Genomic DNA, 16008 nt, shown 5'->3' with positions numbered 1-16008 from the left:
GACTGCTCTTTTCCACTCAGTGATAGGTTTGCTCTGGTATCACGAATCTCAATTGCGTCAGTTGACCCTTATTTCACAAAATACTAGCAATTGAGAACATATTTTGTGAAAATAAGCTAGGAGGAGTTAAGAGGCAGGTACAAGTACTTTAGGTTTGGACATCTTTGTTATTTATTATTCCTCTCTGAATATCTCTCTCAGAATGTATCTATATCTACGTTATCTTTACAAAGCTGTCAATCAAGCGCATTTCATTAAGTTGGTATCAACATCTGTTCATGCAGGTGTGTTTCAATTGAGACTGCTTTCTGTATTTTATTATTATTAAACGTAGCCAAACATGGCGGTTTTGAAACATACACATTTGGCTTTTGATTTAATTTAAACATATATGGGTGTTTTACGATATTGTTGGTGATATTTACAGAAAGGGGCTCTGGCCTGTAACAAACCTCCATCCAACCACTTATACTGTAGTTGCGAAACTGTAGTTGCGAAACTCAGGCTTCCACAGAGGGCTTATGGGATGTCCAGAGGGGTATACTAGAAAGCTTGGATCAAAGTTAGTCAGCTAACTTTGATAAGCAACCAGAAATGACTGTTGATTTGGTGGTTCATTAAAAAAGTTCAAGTTAGATATGCTTTTTTGTTTGTTGAATCAATCAGACCATGCCGATTTTCAAGCTTCTTTAAAAAAACAAATCCAAAGTTAGCTGGCTAGCTCCTTGAACCTGCTTTGTAGTGTACCCCTCTGGTGTTTGCACACATTCCTTCTGTGTAACAGCATTGAAGAGAATGAAAACAAAAACGGACCAAAAGTAAATATTTCCGGTGCTAAAAATACCAGTGGTTTTCTGCCGGGCTATTTTTAGTTCTCACGTTGGCCTCCAGACACCCGCGTCACACAGCTTTCGTGCTCTTACCCCAGCAGCGCCAGAGCAAAGGGGCCTTGTGTGTGTGTGTGTCTGTCGCAATCAGAGAAAAAAAAACTGAAATCAGGAAATACACAGCATAGACTTGCAGGTTCAGCATGTTAGCCTCAGAAACTGGAGTTCATTCTGTATTCAGGTGTTGGTGTGGTTTCTGTACGTTAACACTCGGAAATAGAACCACAAATGTTTATTTATAGTTTCTGTGTCTTTTAGGAACTACGTGGGCCTATTTGGTACTGATGACTCACTGTTAGCAAGAGGGGGTGGTTCAGTTTGAAACTACACTCAGTCAACTTCAGTCTAGTTTAGCACTGTACTCTTTGTACTACATGCCACTGTACATGAGAATATAGATGACCGAACTGGGATTAATTTATTTGAAAATGGAGGAAAATCCTAGAGACATAAGTTATTAACAGTGACTTCTCAGTGAGTGTTTTGTTTCAATCACTGAATTCTTTCTCTCTCCTCTCTCCAGGTCTTAAGTGAAGATTCTTTTGGAAGTTGTAAAAAGAGAGAAATCAACAAGCACTTTTTTTTTAAGACCGGTAAGTGTTCAATAATAAATATGTACCCAATCAGGATTTTTAAGATCATGTCTTATTTTACTGTACATGGCATTTATATATATATATATATATATATATATATTCTGTTTACGTTTTCAGATCACGAAAAGATCTTCATACATTTAATGAATTGGACAGAAAATTGGAGGGATGTTAGCAAGTCTACAGTATGATTGACAGAAAGAAAGTGTTCTGATGCAGACTATAGAGGATCTTCGTGACTCAAATGTGGAACAACCCAACAAGTTCAGCAATGGAAGGCCCCTTTGTTTAAGATCTCCAGGTGTGACAGCATCTGACATTTGACCTTTGAGAAACCCAACTGACGTCTAGCGGGACAATGGAGCCACGTGAATCTGCTGCTGGACCAAAATGCACCAAGGATCCCCGGGAGAAGCTACAAAGGAAGTGGGTCTCTGAGCCCTCAGCTGGCACAAAAAGAAGCACTTTTGCTGACCCGGAGGAAAAGAGGAACTCGCATCGCGAAATCCTTCAAAGTGGTGCCAGTGGCAGCAATATTACTGGCTCAGCACGAAAGTATGGCTCTGGGAAGCTGCTATCAACTGCAATGGGTCAGTCATCTCAAGATAGTCAGTACGCACAGGCTTTCCCTCGTACTTACTCCTACCAGCTACCACAACCGTACCCACAACAGCCCATGCAAGAGCGCTTCCTGTCCGGAGCCAAGCCACAGCCCGGTCTGGAGGCCCATGCCTGGCCCTTCGCTGGACAGCTCCCATCCGACGACATATATCCTGGACACTCCCGTGCCCATGGAGTTTTCCCTCGTCAGAAATCTCCCAGTTTACCCAGTTCTTTTGGCCAGTATTCCCAGTCAGGGCCGGAGCCACCAGAAGAGGGATACAAGAAGGAGCAGAAACCCAAGAAGCCAGGGAAGTATATCTGCCACTACTGTGGAAGGGCTTGTGCTAAACCCAGCGTGCTGAAGAAGCACATTCGTTCACACACTGGGGAACGCCCCTACCCTTGTGTCCCCTGTGGGTTCTCATTTAAAACCAAGAGTAATTTGTACAAACACAGGAAATCTCATGCCCATGCCATCAAAGCAGGACTAGTCCCATTCTCCGAACTGGCAGTTTCACGCACAGACATGGATCAGGCATCCTCAGTGGGAGAGACGGAAGTACACTCAGACGGTGAACAGAGCACAGACACCGACGAGGAAACTGCAGAGGCCTCCATGTTAATGGACAAAGGCAGCCCTATTCCCCAGATATCATTTGAGATGGACAAAAGCACAATGGAGAAGGGTAGGGAGCCGGCATATGCTGACTCAGCTGAGGAGCTAGCTATGGCTTCCATGAAAGTGCCTATCCTAATTGTCCCAAAACAAGGGGTCCCACCAACAGCATTGGAGTGCCCCCCATTCACGGACCTCAAGGCTTCTCACATCAGCTCCCAGGTTGGCCGCGTGGATGACTCTCCCACTATCAAACAGAGACTGGCTCTGAGACTGACAGAGAAGAAGGGATCACAGGACTCAGACCAGCAGTCCCAGCAGTCCCTGAACCTTCTGAGTCCACACAGCAAAGGCAGCACAGACTCGGGCTACTTCTCCCGTTCAGAGAGTGCAGAGCAACAGATCAGCCCTCCCAACACAAACGCAAAGTCCTATGAGGAGATCATGTTTGGTCGGACTTGGTATTACAAACCTAACTCTGCTAGATCTAGACAATCCATTGCAGTAGGCATGGCCACTGTTGGCCAAGACACTAACATAGTAATGGGGAAGATATCTGAGGATCATATTTTTTTCCGAAATGATAGCGGTGAAGTGCAACTATTAGCAGGTGTTGACCCTAAGCAGTATCCCACAGGCCCTTGCCAAAGCAACACAGGTCTACTAGAGACTCCTTCTGATTCAGGGACACTCATTAGGAGTAACTCAATGCCAACATCCTCCCCGACCAACCTCAACGTCCCACCGGGGATAAGAGTGAGCCACTCCTTCGACGAGATGATGACCTCTGATGATGTCTTCTACCCGGGTGCTGCCGGTCTGAGGAGGCTTAGGAGACAGGCAGCTTTTGAGCATTCAGCACATGAAGGGCATGGCGACTATGAAACCTATGGACACGTTCCCAAGAACGCAGCCCCATCCGTGGCATTAAAGCTAGGGGAGCGCAGTCCTGTGGTGCCAGAGCATACAGCATACAGCCCATATGGTACTAAAGGGGGAATGACAGAGATTGCCACTCGTAAACGCAGGAAGGAAAAGAGTGTAGGAGATGAGGAGGATGGCCCTGTCCAGTACGACAGTAGTTGTAGTGGCTCAGTAGATATGGTCAGAGATTATGATTCAAAACAAGGTAGTCAAGAGGGTTCAAGGGGGACACCTACTGGAAAGGGATCCATGGGATCTATGTACAGTGCACATAGCCAATCAGACAGTTTTGAAACATGCTGTAGTAGCATGTGCTCAGAGGATGTAGTGCTAGTCCCAGACTCTGACAGAAAGGCAGCTGGCAATGTTATATCTGTCATTCAGCACACCAACTCACTCAGTAGGCCAAACTCCTTTGAGAAGTCAGAGTCCTTCGAGCACCCAGCCTACCTGCAAGATAAACCCTCCAGCCAATACTCAGAGCAGTCAGATACAGAGCACATAGAGGATGTGCAGAGCCCAGAGTTTATCCTGAGGTCTGAGAGCATGGAGCTGCAGCAGCAAAGCAACAGTGATTTAGTTTCATCCAACCAGCCCTGTCACATGCCCCCCAAACTGGTACGTCAGCCTAACATCCAAGTGCCTGAAATCAGGGTGACAGAGGAGCCAGACAAACCAGAGAAAGAGCCTGATGTACCGACCAAGGAGCCGGAGAAGCACGTTGAAGAGTTCCAGTGGCCCCAGAGGAGTGAGACACTGTCCCAGCTCCCTGCGGAGAAGCTGCCTCCTAAGAAGAAGCGTCTGCGTCTGGCAGACCTGGAGCACTCCTCTGGGGAGTCCAGCTTTGAGTCTTGCACCAGCCTGTCCAGGAGCCCCAGCCAGGAGAGCAACCTGTCGCACAGCTCCAGCTTCTCTATGTCCTTTGACAGGGAAGAGAGCCTAAAGTCTGTGTCACCGTCCAAGCAGGAGGACTTTGGCAAGCAGTCTGAGTACAGCGGAAACTCTCTCACTATCCCCGGCCATCACCAGCAGAGGGAGATGCGACGCTCCTCATCAGAACAGGCTCCCAGCGCTCTGCCCACCGAGATCCCAGAGATCCGTAGCAAGTCCTTCGACTATGGTAGCCTCTCAACATCATCCAGACAGGGAGAGGTTTACTCCAGTGCATCAGGCATGAAAGATCGGAGACGGGGCTACCTAGTAAGGCAGGCATCCCTCAGCGTTTACCCTGAGACTGCGGTGCATGAGCATGGTGGTCTCGAAATTACTGTCAAGCAAGAGCACTCGGACCATGGACCCTCATCTTGGCAGAGCCCCCCATCCTCTCAAAGTTCTCTCGGTGCATCAGCCAGCGAAGTAGCAAGACCCAAGAGAGGGTCACATCATCATCTTCTGCAACAGAGCATTAGTGAGGACAGCCAGGACGACTCACCACTGTTCCAGAAGTCATCTCGTCTGCCAAGTCAACAGTCATCTGAGGGAGAGCATCCAGGTCACGAGCTCATGAGCAAGGAAACGATGCAATACTCCTCACTCCAGAACAGCTTGGCTTCACTGCCTTTCGTGCCATGTCAGCCGGGTCTGTTCTGGCATCCCGAGTCCACACAGAGACACAAGCAGCATCTGGCTTTCCAGCCACACCAGTTACAGAAACTACATATCAGACAGCCTAGTCTACCACACATGATCCAGAAATCCAACCCACCTCTTAATCAGCTACAGCAGATTCAGGAGCAATGCGATGCAAAAGCTGACGGTGCTATCAGTCAGAACTATCAGTATCCCTCCAGAGCCTCCCCGCAGGCCCAGCATTACGGATCTCTACTGTCTAAAGTGGCCCTCACCGAGAGCACGGTGCTCCTGCAACAGGTCCAGCCAATCTTCGCCACTCAGAATGCAGGTTCACAGTCATCTCTCCCAGGTATGCTAGTCCCCGTTAGGATACAGACTCAAGTGCCATCTTACGGAAGTGTTATGTACACAAGTGTTTCACAACTCTTAGCTAATCATGGCCAGAGCACTTATTCAGCAAGAGTCATATGCTCAGAGAGTGTATCATCTAGTTCACCCACAGGTTGCACTGTTTCAAAGCAAGGCGTTGGCTTCAATTTATCTCAGATCCTTGGTCAGTCTGAGGGAGCTCTACGTTATCCACTGTGGAATATTCCAGATCTGAACACTGAACACGGGAGACTGAACACGGGAATTCCGCTGTCGTTGACATCAGGAACCATCTCCACCACGGATGCGTCCTCCAGCATTGGGGGAAGCAAGCGGATGCTATCACCCGCCAGTAGCCTGGAACTCTTTATAGAGACCAAACAGCAGAAACGGGTCAAGGAGGAGAAGATGTACGGTCAGATTGTAAAGGAGCTGAGCGCTGTCGAGCTGAGTGCTTCGAAAGACAGCGGCAAGTTATCAAAGTGTGCCCCTCTGAAGAGCGAGGGTTCAATGGACGATCAGGAGAGGATGTCCTCCTCCCCACCAGCAGACTTCCCCTCCACCAAAATCCCAGTGCGTTCCAACGCACCTCACATACCTGATGTGCCACCAGCTGACAGCTTCACTCCCCCTCTGCAAATCGTGACGGACTTCCCTGGTGGCAGAGAGTCCCCAGAGGAGCTGGACGTAGATGACTCCACCCCAGAGGCTAGCTGCAGCCCACAGTTCATGGTCTCCTCCAGTGACACTCCAGAGGAAGCCAAGACACTCATGGGCAGCAAGATACCTGTCAACATGCTGGTGCAGCTGGCTGCCAATCAGAGTGGGGGTGCTGCCGGAAGCACTCTAATGCTCACAGATCTGGCCGACGTTCAGCAGTTCTTTCAGTTCCCCAGTCTTCGCACGACAACCAGTGTCAGCTGGTGCTTCCTGAATTACACCAAGCCAAACAACGCTCAGACGACTCCCCTGACTTCTGTCTATGGCTCCTGGTGCGTCAGCTCCTACAACCCCAACCCTCTCAGCCTCAGCACCAAGGCTACTCTGGCCCTGCTCTGCTCCAAGCAGAGGAAGAACACAGAAACCTACACGATGGCTGCTATGTATCAACCCAGGACTGGAAAACTTGTGTCCTCTCTTGCTTGGAAGCAGAAGTTTGAACAGGTAATCACACGTCACATACAGCATGCCATCTATTCATAGTTAATGTATTTATTGGTTAATGGGTGGTTAACGGTTTGTTACTAAATAAGTATTCAAGGTTTAGAATTTGCATGCTTTAGAGAGTTTGAAATCTCCTACAATATTAGAAACCAATCTGGGATAAAAGTCTATTTTGAAGCCAACATTCCAGTACATCTGCCATCAAGTGTTTTTGTGTGTTTGTGAGGATTGATTGGAGTGTTATGCATGTTTTTCACTTGCAGATGAAGCCAGAGCTCATGCAGCTAGATGTGAGCAAATATGGGAAGAAAATCAAGGGGCTGAGCTCCAGGGATCGAGTCAAGGAGGACCACGGAGAGAAGGAGGCCTCCTCAAAGCAGGCTGAGCCCACTCGCATCAAAATCTTTGAAGGAGGGTATGTGAAGATGGCTGCCATAAGCCATTAAAAAAAATGAAAGCTTTTTAATATCAGTGTGGCACCTTTTCGAGGAGGCTGCCTAAATTTGTATATTGTTGTGACTTTTACACAAAATGTACAGTTTTGTGAAACGCAGAAGATGAACAGCACTTTATTTATTGCCTGGTGGGTGAAACCACTTCTTCAGAGATTATATTATTTGAGAATGGTAATACAAAATGACTGTGATAACTGGAAATTAAGTATTACCTGATTTTTAAAAATTACTTCACATTTTTTATTACTTCACATTTATGGACTTGAGGGTGTTTTCTGTAGAAATTTGATAGATAAAAAAAATGGGATGTATTTTTCAGGTGTATTTTAAATGTGGTTGAAAAGAGTTACTAGTATAGGCTTCTGTTTTTATAGAAATATAGTAGAGCAAAGTTTTGTTTAACAGCCAAGGGTATTATTGACTACTGTGCATGAGGCTTCGGTGCAAGCAAAAAATACATTTCCAAATTAGTTTTTCAATCATCTGAAATGTTTTCAAAATCACATATCTGTAATGTCTCTTTTATGATATTACTATGTACAGTGAGAAAAATGTATAAGAATTCCATTTCATAAATGGGAACAGCTGTAAAAATATCTCTGACCAATACCCAGTTGAATTTGGCACCAGAATAATTTTCTCTAAGCAATATAAGGCAAACCTTCCCAATGTAAAGTGGTCTGTTTGATATTTGCCCCCTTAACACATGCTTCGATATACTCAATATCCTCCAATAACGTTGAAAAATCTGGTCTTCTTATGTTTTCAGGTACAAATCCAATGAAGACTATGTTTACGTGCGGGGAAGAGGAAGAGGGAAGTACATCTGTGAAGAGTGTGGAATTCGTTGTAAGAAGCCAAGCATGCTGAAGAAACATATCCGCACACACACCGATGTCCGGCCGTATGTCTGCAAGTTCTGCAACTTTGCTTTTAAAACCAAAGGTGGGTTTCCTTCTTCTACTTCATATAACCAGACATATACGAATGTACACCTTTCCTCTCAAGTAATTTAACCTGATAGTTCAAACATAAACAGTGTTCACACTGGAAAATGATTTATGTAGAACTGCAAATACAGACTTCGGTTTACATTGCATTAGGAGAGTGGCAAGGTTCTTTCTCTCTGCTTCAGTAACGTCCTATGCTGCTTCCAGTAAGACTTTTTAAAAGTTGTAAACTCTTGTTTCAGGAAACCTGACAAAACACATGAAGTCGAAAGCCCACATGAAGAAGTGCTTGGAACTCGGGGTGTCAGTGACATCTGTGGAGGATCCTGACGCCGAGGAAGCTGGTATGAATCTGACAGACTGACTGAGCACATTGTGTAGAGATGAGCCAATATTTCATAAATACTGAGCCCTGTAAGTTGCACTGGTGCGGTTCTTGAGGGACAATTATCATAATGAAAAACAGGAGCCACCTCTCTGCCAGGTTTATGTAAAATATCCAACTTTAAGATACACAGTTCACATTTTCCCTGCTTGAATCCCATCATTCTGCATAGAGTATAAAAGAACTCCAGTGACCTATTCAATCCAACTGAAATAAATTGCGGTTGCTGTAAAATATCTGTAAAACGCATAAATATAAAAAGTCCTACTGTGTTTTATATCCCATTTCCTTGTTAAGACTGCACTAAATGCCGTTTATTTGTCTTGCAGAATAAAGTAGGCTACTGTTATTGCATTTGCATAGCGACTGGATCAACGGTTGATTAACCAATATGTTTATTTTTAGACAATGGCGAGGATGGCCAGAGGGAGTCTGGGAAGATGTCAGGCATTATGGCGGACCACCAGTTCTCAGACGCTGATGATTCTGATGGTGGCGAGGATGACGGGGATGAGGTGGATGATGATGAAGACGATGAAGACGATTACGATGGCGACTCCACGCCGAAAACACGCTCCAGAAGCACTAGCCCTCAGCCCTATGGCATACCGTCTCTCTCCATCACAGCTGTGGCGGCCTCTCAGAGTGCCTGCTCCTCAGACCTGCTGTGCCACGGCCCCAAACCTCCCATCTTCAGCTACTTCACCAGCCTGCCCAGCATCCAGATCACCCAGCTCATGGTGCCTAGCGAGCGTGCAGGCCAGGGCCAGATGGCAGAGTATCAGCGTCTGCTGCAGGGCGCCCTGGGCGAGGACTATAAGAACAGGCTAGACATACCCAGCTCCATGGACAAGGACTTTGGCCTGTCCACAGATCACAGCTCCTCCTCCTTTGACCTGTCCCCGTCTCGCCTCTCCTCTCCAGGCCTGGGGTCCTCCCCTCTCCGAGAGCCCTCCCCCACCACCTCCTCACGCAAGTACCTCTCCCCCCGACGGGACCTGTCCCCCCGTGGCCGCCTGTCACCCCACAGAGAGGTGTCCCCTCTCCGGCACATCTCCCCCAAGAGAGACATCTCCTTCAGGAGGGACCTCTCGCCTCGGAGGGACCTGTCCGCCAGAGGCCACCTCTCGCCCCTGTCCCACGCCGGACGCCCCACGTCACCGGGCAGGGACCTTGCGGGCAGGAGGGAGCTGTCTCCGCGCAGTCACCACCGGGGCATGATCAGACCTGTTTCCCCCAGGAGGGGAATGCACCATCACAGTGCCCCTTGGAGTCTAAGTCAGCACCTAGACTCAGAGATGGTGTCACTGGGCCAGCGCAGTAGGAGCCACTCAGAGATGGAGACAGTAAGTGTTCCAGAACATATTCAACTGTTCTCTTCTATTTTATTCTATTCACATTGCACTTGAGCCTTCATAAACAGCTCCTTACTGACGGTATGTTAACTAAGGAATGGTCTCTTCAACCGTCTTAGAGAGTCTAACTTAAAGTTAAAGTACAATGGACCCATGAAGGACCACCATATAGTGCTACTCTATCTGCAGACATTACTATTTCTATTTCTAATTAAGAATCCCTGGGGAAATAGGTAAAATAGGTACAGTGTGCATGTGCTGTGCAGTTATTCTTCTCTTCTCCGTGCCATCTGGCTTGTTTCCATGGAACTGAGTGATATACAGATAAGGCTGCCATAGCTTGGCTCATCACTCAGTGGTTAATAACTGCTGTTTTTGTTCTTACGAGTCTTGTTAAACCCAACTTTCCAGGAACCCCAGTTTAAATAAAGCATGACATGGAGCCCGCTTCAGCTGTATCATTTTCAAATATTCATATTTGACTTTTTTTTAGCTGGTAATAGTTTTGTCGTGTGGGAGCAGATTTTTCAGTACGAACCCACATTTTTAAGTGTTAACATTTTATACATCATTAGGTGTACCACAGTGTAGATGTTTTGCTGCATATAGTTGTGACATTTACTTAGATCATCTGCATACTAAGATCCACAGACCCTATTGATCTACGGCCACTATACTTTGTACTGAATTCACCTTGTATTGTTTCAGGAGCAGAATAAGGGTTCCCCTCCCCACAGCAGCCAGGAGTCCCCTCTGCCCCACCAGGGCCTGTTCAGCCACCTCCCCCTGCACTCCCAGCAACAGGTCCGCACCTCCTTCCCCATGATCCCCATCGGCGGCATCCAGATGGTGCACTCCGTGCCCACCTCAGTCACCGGCCTGACCCATCCCGCCCGCCTCCCCCTGCAGAAGAGCACGTCCGAGGAGTCCAGCACCAGCGAGGTCTCCTTCCACCTGGTCGAGGGAGGAGGAGGGTCCAGGGGTTCCACCGGGTCGTCCGACTCACCCCAGCGCCAGGAGAGGATGGTGTTATCATCCTTTTCCTCTCGGGGGACGCCGGTCCCCTCCCCTGGCCCGTCCTTACCCTGGTCAGGAAGTCGCCAGGACAGCGCAGACATGTCAGACAGCAAGGACATTAAGCAGCAGGAGGAAAGCATACAGACTTGTACCAATGCTATCGCCTCGCTCCGCATCGCTACAGAACATGACACTCTGGAGAAGGGCATGTTGGTGTGCTCTTCAGACGCCCATCAGAGACACCCCCCCCCACTGCCTCACTCCTCTCACTCCCCTTACCCCAGCCCTCAGGAGAGAAGCTCCAGCATCATTCAGCACTTTAGTGGCCTAGAGGTTAGGCAGTCCCCGGACGGCCACTCTGCCTCCCCTCTCCCCCTACACTCCAGCTCCAGCTCGGAGACCTCCCTGCCAGCCACATCAAAGGGCCCGACGGGTTCCACGGCAGGCCCAGGCCACTGTGCCAAGGAGAGGTCGCCAGGTCAACAAAGCCCTGGGGAAAGACCAGAAAGCACAAAGAGAGGCAAAAATATATTAAAGGATGCCACCGAGAACAGGTGAACATTGTTAAAAAGGGAAGGACGTGCAACGCAAAGACAACAACCCGTACAATTGCACACACACACACACGACGCGCACACAGAGAGACAGACATTTAAACACACACACACACACACACACACACAAACAAGTCTTTAAACAAGCAAATTAAGTAGATACTCTGTAGTTTAAATGTATAGCATGCCTTTTATAACCTGGTTTGCTATTTTAACAATGTCTTTCTTATTTAAATTTTCAGAGATTATACATACAGTATGTTAACTTATATATGAGCCTGACCAAATTGATGATGGACTCCAGTCTGGTACTTTTAAATGTACAGATGTGTGTGCCTTTTCTTCACTTTCTGCTTATATTCTTATAAGCATATTAAGCAGGAAGATATGTTAATATATCACGTTTGTGTATCAGCTTTGTAATAAATGCAATTTCTCGTCTTTTTTAGACACTTGAGTCTGAATGATGTGAAGTATCAATATATGTAAGGTTGCACTAAAACATATTTTTATCTGAGTGAAATGAAATGGCTTTTGTGTACAGCAGCAATTCTATAATACTATTTATTGTATCATGTTTCATAAAATGTACATTTTTCTTAATGTTGTGGATGCCTTTTCTATGTAAAGCATGGGTTTTGCTATGGCATAATTAGAGCAAACAATATGTACACTGTAAAATGGCTTTATATGTTAGAAGTATTTATATACACCTAAGTGAATGCACTTTACTTGGAGGTATATACATATGATACAATTTACCAGAATATATATCTAGTATATAAATATATATATATATATATATATATATATATAGAATATATATGTGCACTTAGGTTTTAGATTGACACCCACATACGGTATGGTAGTTAGTTCTAAATGCTTGGACCTTTTTCTCTCCTGTTCGCTGGATTGGCTACACTAGTTGTGATTTTACATTTTTTACAAAAAGTAGAACTGTTCAGCATTAAGTGAATCAATGTGCTTTTATTTTTTGTTTTCATTCAACGCTTACTGAAGTAGTAGTGAAATATTAAAGATAGTTTGATCTTCTGTGAATCACGTTGCTTGAAGTACTTGATTTATTGATTAGTATGGGGAACATTCCAACTGATGTAAATATTGAATGCCCATGAATTTGTATACACACACACACACACACAGACGCATGCACGCACACGCACACACACGCACAAACACACACACACACACACACACACACACACACACACACACACACACACACACACACACACACACAGAGAGATTAGTGAGACACCAGTGTGTTACCTACAAGGAGACCCCATCGGCTTACACACACACAGTCATACACATTTATACATGGAAAGAGTTCATTCTGGGCAATGACGTCAGTTCATCAACAAAACAAAATATATTAAATGCTTGTACACACAGATATCCAGAACTCTGAAAAATGCACCTTATGTTTCCTAAATTTGGGGGGGTACTATCCAATAATGCTGTATCTCAATTTTGGAACTGGGATTTGGAATCCAGTTGCTTTTAAAAACCTGTTTGCGAATAAACAACCTAAACGAACAGGAGCATTCAGCCCGTCACTCGTGTGTGTATATCTGTATTTTGTATGGTGTGTATAAGATCTGTGTCATTTACTCTTTGGACATTTTTGTCACTAGTCCTTGGTATTCACCTAACTGTATCAACATGTCTTTCAAATCTAAGGTATCAAAGCACAAATCATAGTATAGAAAGAAAAAAAAGAAAGATGTTAAACATACATAGAAAAGGTAACATTGTGATGTTCAGTGGAAAGTACAATATCATGGAAGACCCCAGTTTCAACAATTAATCACAGTGCAGGTGGAAATAAAACGGATTGTTGTTTTCAAATAAATACCACTACAATAAAATGTCCTCGATGCTTTAATTCTTTCCAAATACCTTTGGGCCTCACTGTATGAGGGCACACTTGCAATATCACGTAGGCCTACAGTACATGTCCTACTTTACAGTACCATAGGCACAATAGGAGTCTGCACACAAAATAAGTGTAGGCCTTTGGTAAACTTAACTCAGTTATAGCTCTTCTGTAAAACCTGAAAGAGCTCTCCAGTTGCTAATCTTAGGCTATCACTGTCATACTGCGTAGAACACATAGTTACTTCCCTTTGGTTTAATCCACTCTGACACAACTAGGTTGGTTATTCTCACTAACGTGTTTGTCTCTCAGATCACTTTGAAAGATACTTTGATCTTAGGGGTATTTTAGTTTTGATTAGTTTTGATTTCTTTACTTTGAAAGCAATTCTGTTTACGGAAATTGTCAAGGGAATTCTCACCATAGATGATCAGTAACTCAAACCTATTTTGGATTGTCAGATTGTCATCCTCATGAATATTGCAACTGAAAAGAAAAACTTATTTACTCAATAATACATAGTCATATTCAAGTGATCAAGTGCTACAACACTAAATGGGTATCATTGTAAAAATGTCCTCTAATGGTGTTACACTGATCATGTAGAGATTAACATGTAATACATATTGGTATTCAGGTAGAATGTTTAAATAGGAAATCATTACACACAATACATTTTAACCAGCCACCAAATGGCTATTTGTTGTTTCCTATCCAGGCGTGTGGATGCAGTGGCATGCTGCTGTGACAGTTGTATGTGAGAACGTTATAGGTATTCTAGTCCTCACACCTCCATCACGGTGGCGTGCAGGTGTTCGGTTGAGCATCCGCCCCAAGGACATGGCTGTGTCACTCAGACACCGGCCATCCATCTGCCCGTGTCCTGTCTCTTCATGTCCAACCCTCTCTGATGAACGGCTACAACAGACAGATCAGGACTGCAGGACGGCCGCTGGAGCCAGCCTCTTAGTATAACTAAGCATGACCCTGCTCAGGGAAAACTCCTGGTCCTAAAGAAAGGCTACCTACTCCCTATTGTTCTTTTACAGCCGTTTACAGTCGTCATTGATTTAATGGGTGAGGCGTGTACTGTAAATACATATTTTGATTTGTTTGAGAAATCCACTGCCCCTCCCTAGTGCCACAATCACCCACTTCACCCTTTGTATTGAGTGGTTATTGATGGCACCGGAGGGGATGGCTGTCGTTTTATTTGCTCTTAACCAACCGTGCTATTATGTTTGTTTTTTCGCATTGTTTGTAACTTATTTTGTACATAATGTCGGTCTCTGATGACCGAAAAGAACTTCTGGACATCAGAACAGCGATTACTCACCTCGAATTGGACAAATCATTTTTCATTAATGAGTCTGCACCGGAAGGATATACTCCAAACACCCGAACAGGCCCTCATCCCCTCATTCGCTGGAGAAAGAAACAGAGATTTTGCGGAAAGAGATCGGGGTGCCTTGTGAGGATCAGGCGACGGACGAGTGGCTAATCTGCCTTTGCCATCCATACTGCTAGCTAACGTTCAATCGCATATTTGCATATTGCATATTTGCATATTTGCATATTTGTAAACAACAGCTGGTGCACGATATCTAAGGAAGTCTCAAGGTTTTGCACACCTGAGAATGAGTATCTCATGATAAGCTGTAGACCACACTATCTACCTAGAGAGTTTTCATCTGTATTTTTCATAGCTGTCACCACAGACCAATGCTGGCACTAAAACCAAACTCAATGAGCTGTATACCGCCATAAGCAAACAGGAAAACGCTCATCCAGAGGTGGTGCTCCTAGTGACTTTAATTCAGGGAAATTTAAAATCAGTTTTACCTCATTTCTATCAGCATGTTAAATGTGCAACCAGAAGGGAAGAAAATGCTAAACCACCTTTACTCCTCACACAGAGACGCGTACAAAGCTCTCCCTTGCCCTCCATTTGGCAAATCTGACCATAAATCTATCCTCCTGATTCTTGCTTACAAGCAAAAATTAAAGCAGGAAGCACCAGTGACTAGGTCTATAAAAAAGTGGTCAGATGAAGCAGATGCTAAAATATGGAATATCTTCCGGATGGCATTGAGGAATACACCACATCAGTCACTAGCTTAATCAATAAGTGCATCGATGACGTCGTCCCCACAGTGACTATACGTACATACCCCAACCAGAAGCCATGGATTACAGGCAACATTCGCACTGAACTAAAGAGTAGAGCTGCCGCTTTCAAGGAGTAGGAATCTAACCCGGAAGCTTATAAGAAATCCCGCTATGCCCTCCGATGAACCATCAAAATGGCAAAGCATCAATACAGGACTAAGATCGAATCGTACTACACCGGCTTCGACACTCAGATGTGGCAGGGCTTGCAAACTACAGTATTACAGACTACAAAGGGAAGCACAGCTGAGAGCTGCCCAGTAACACGAGCCTACCAGACGAGCTAAATAACTTCTATGCTCGCTTCAAGGCAAGTAATACTGAAACATGCTTGAGAGCATCAGCTGTTCCAGATGACTGTGTGATCACGCTCTCCGCAGCCAATGTGAGTAAGACCTTTAAACAGGTCAACATTCACAAGGCCGCAGGGCCAGACGGATTACCAGGACGTGTGCTCCGAGCATGCGCTGACCAACTGGCAAGTGTTTTCAC

At 45.5% G+C, this 16008-nt stretch overlaps 1 protein-coding gene across 1 annotated transcript; it reads left to right on the top strand.

Moving 5' to 3' along the window:
- Positions 1–1600: 1600 nt before the first annotated feature.
- On the top strand, positions 1601–13022 carry LOC139415145 (HIVEP zinc finger 2a). Its single transcript, XM_071163007.1, has 6 exons — positions 1601–6731; positions 6995–7146; positions 7956–8131; positions 8379–8480; positions 8927–9867; positions 10585–13022. Exons 1-6 carry the CDS (start codon positions 1842–1844, stop codon positions 11449–11451), a joined length of 7128 nt encoding a protein of 2375 aa, XP_071019108.1. The 5' UTR covers positions 1601–1841; the 3' UTR covers positions 11452–13022.
- The last annotated feature ends 2986 nt before the right edge of the window (positions 13023–16008 follow it).

This window comes from Oncorhynchus clarkii, chromosome 8 (assembly GCF_045791955.1).
Source record: "Oncorhynchus clarkii lewisi isolate Uvic-CL-2024 chromosome 8, UVic_Ocla_1.0, whole genome shotgun sequence".
Taxonomy (NCBI): Eukaryota; Metazoa; Chordata; class Actinopteri; order Salmoniformes; family Salmonidae; genus Oncorhynchus; species Oncorhynchus clarkii.
Note: the sequence above shows the minus strand (reverse complement) of the source record. Positions and strands in the feature narration are given on the sequence as shown.

Bases quoted from the DNA above. Each gene is read 5' to 3' on its own strand.
- LOC139415145 (XM_071163007.1), top strand. From the start codon at position 1,842: ATGGAGCCACGTGAATCTGCTGCTGGACCAAAATGCACCAAGGATCCC. The intron at 7,147-7,955 runs GTATGTGAAGAT...TTATGTTTTCAG, and splicing joins ATCAAAATCTTTGAAGGAGG to GTACAAATCCAATGAAGACT. The intron at 9,868-10,584 runs GTAAGTGTTCCA...GTATTGTTTCAG, and splicing joins GCCACTCAGAGATGGAGACA to GAGCAGAATAAGGGTTCCCC.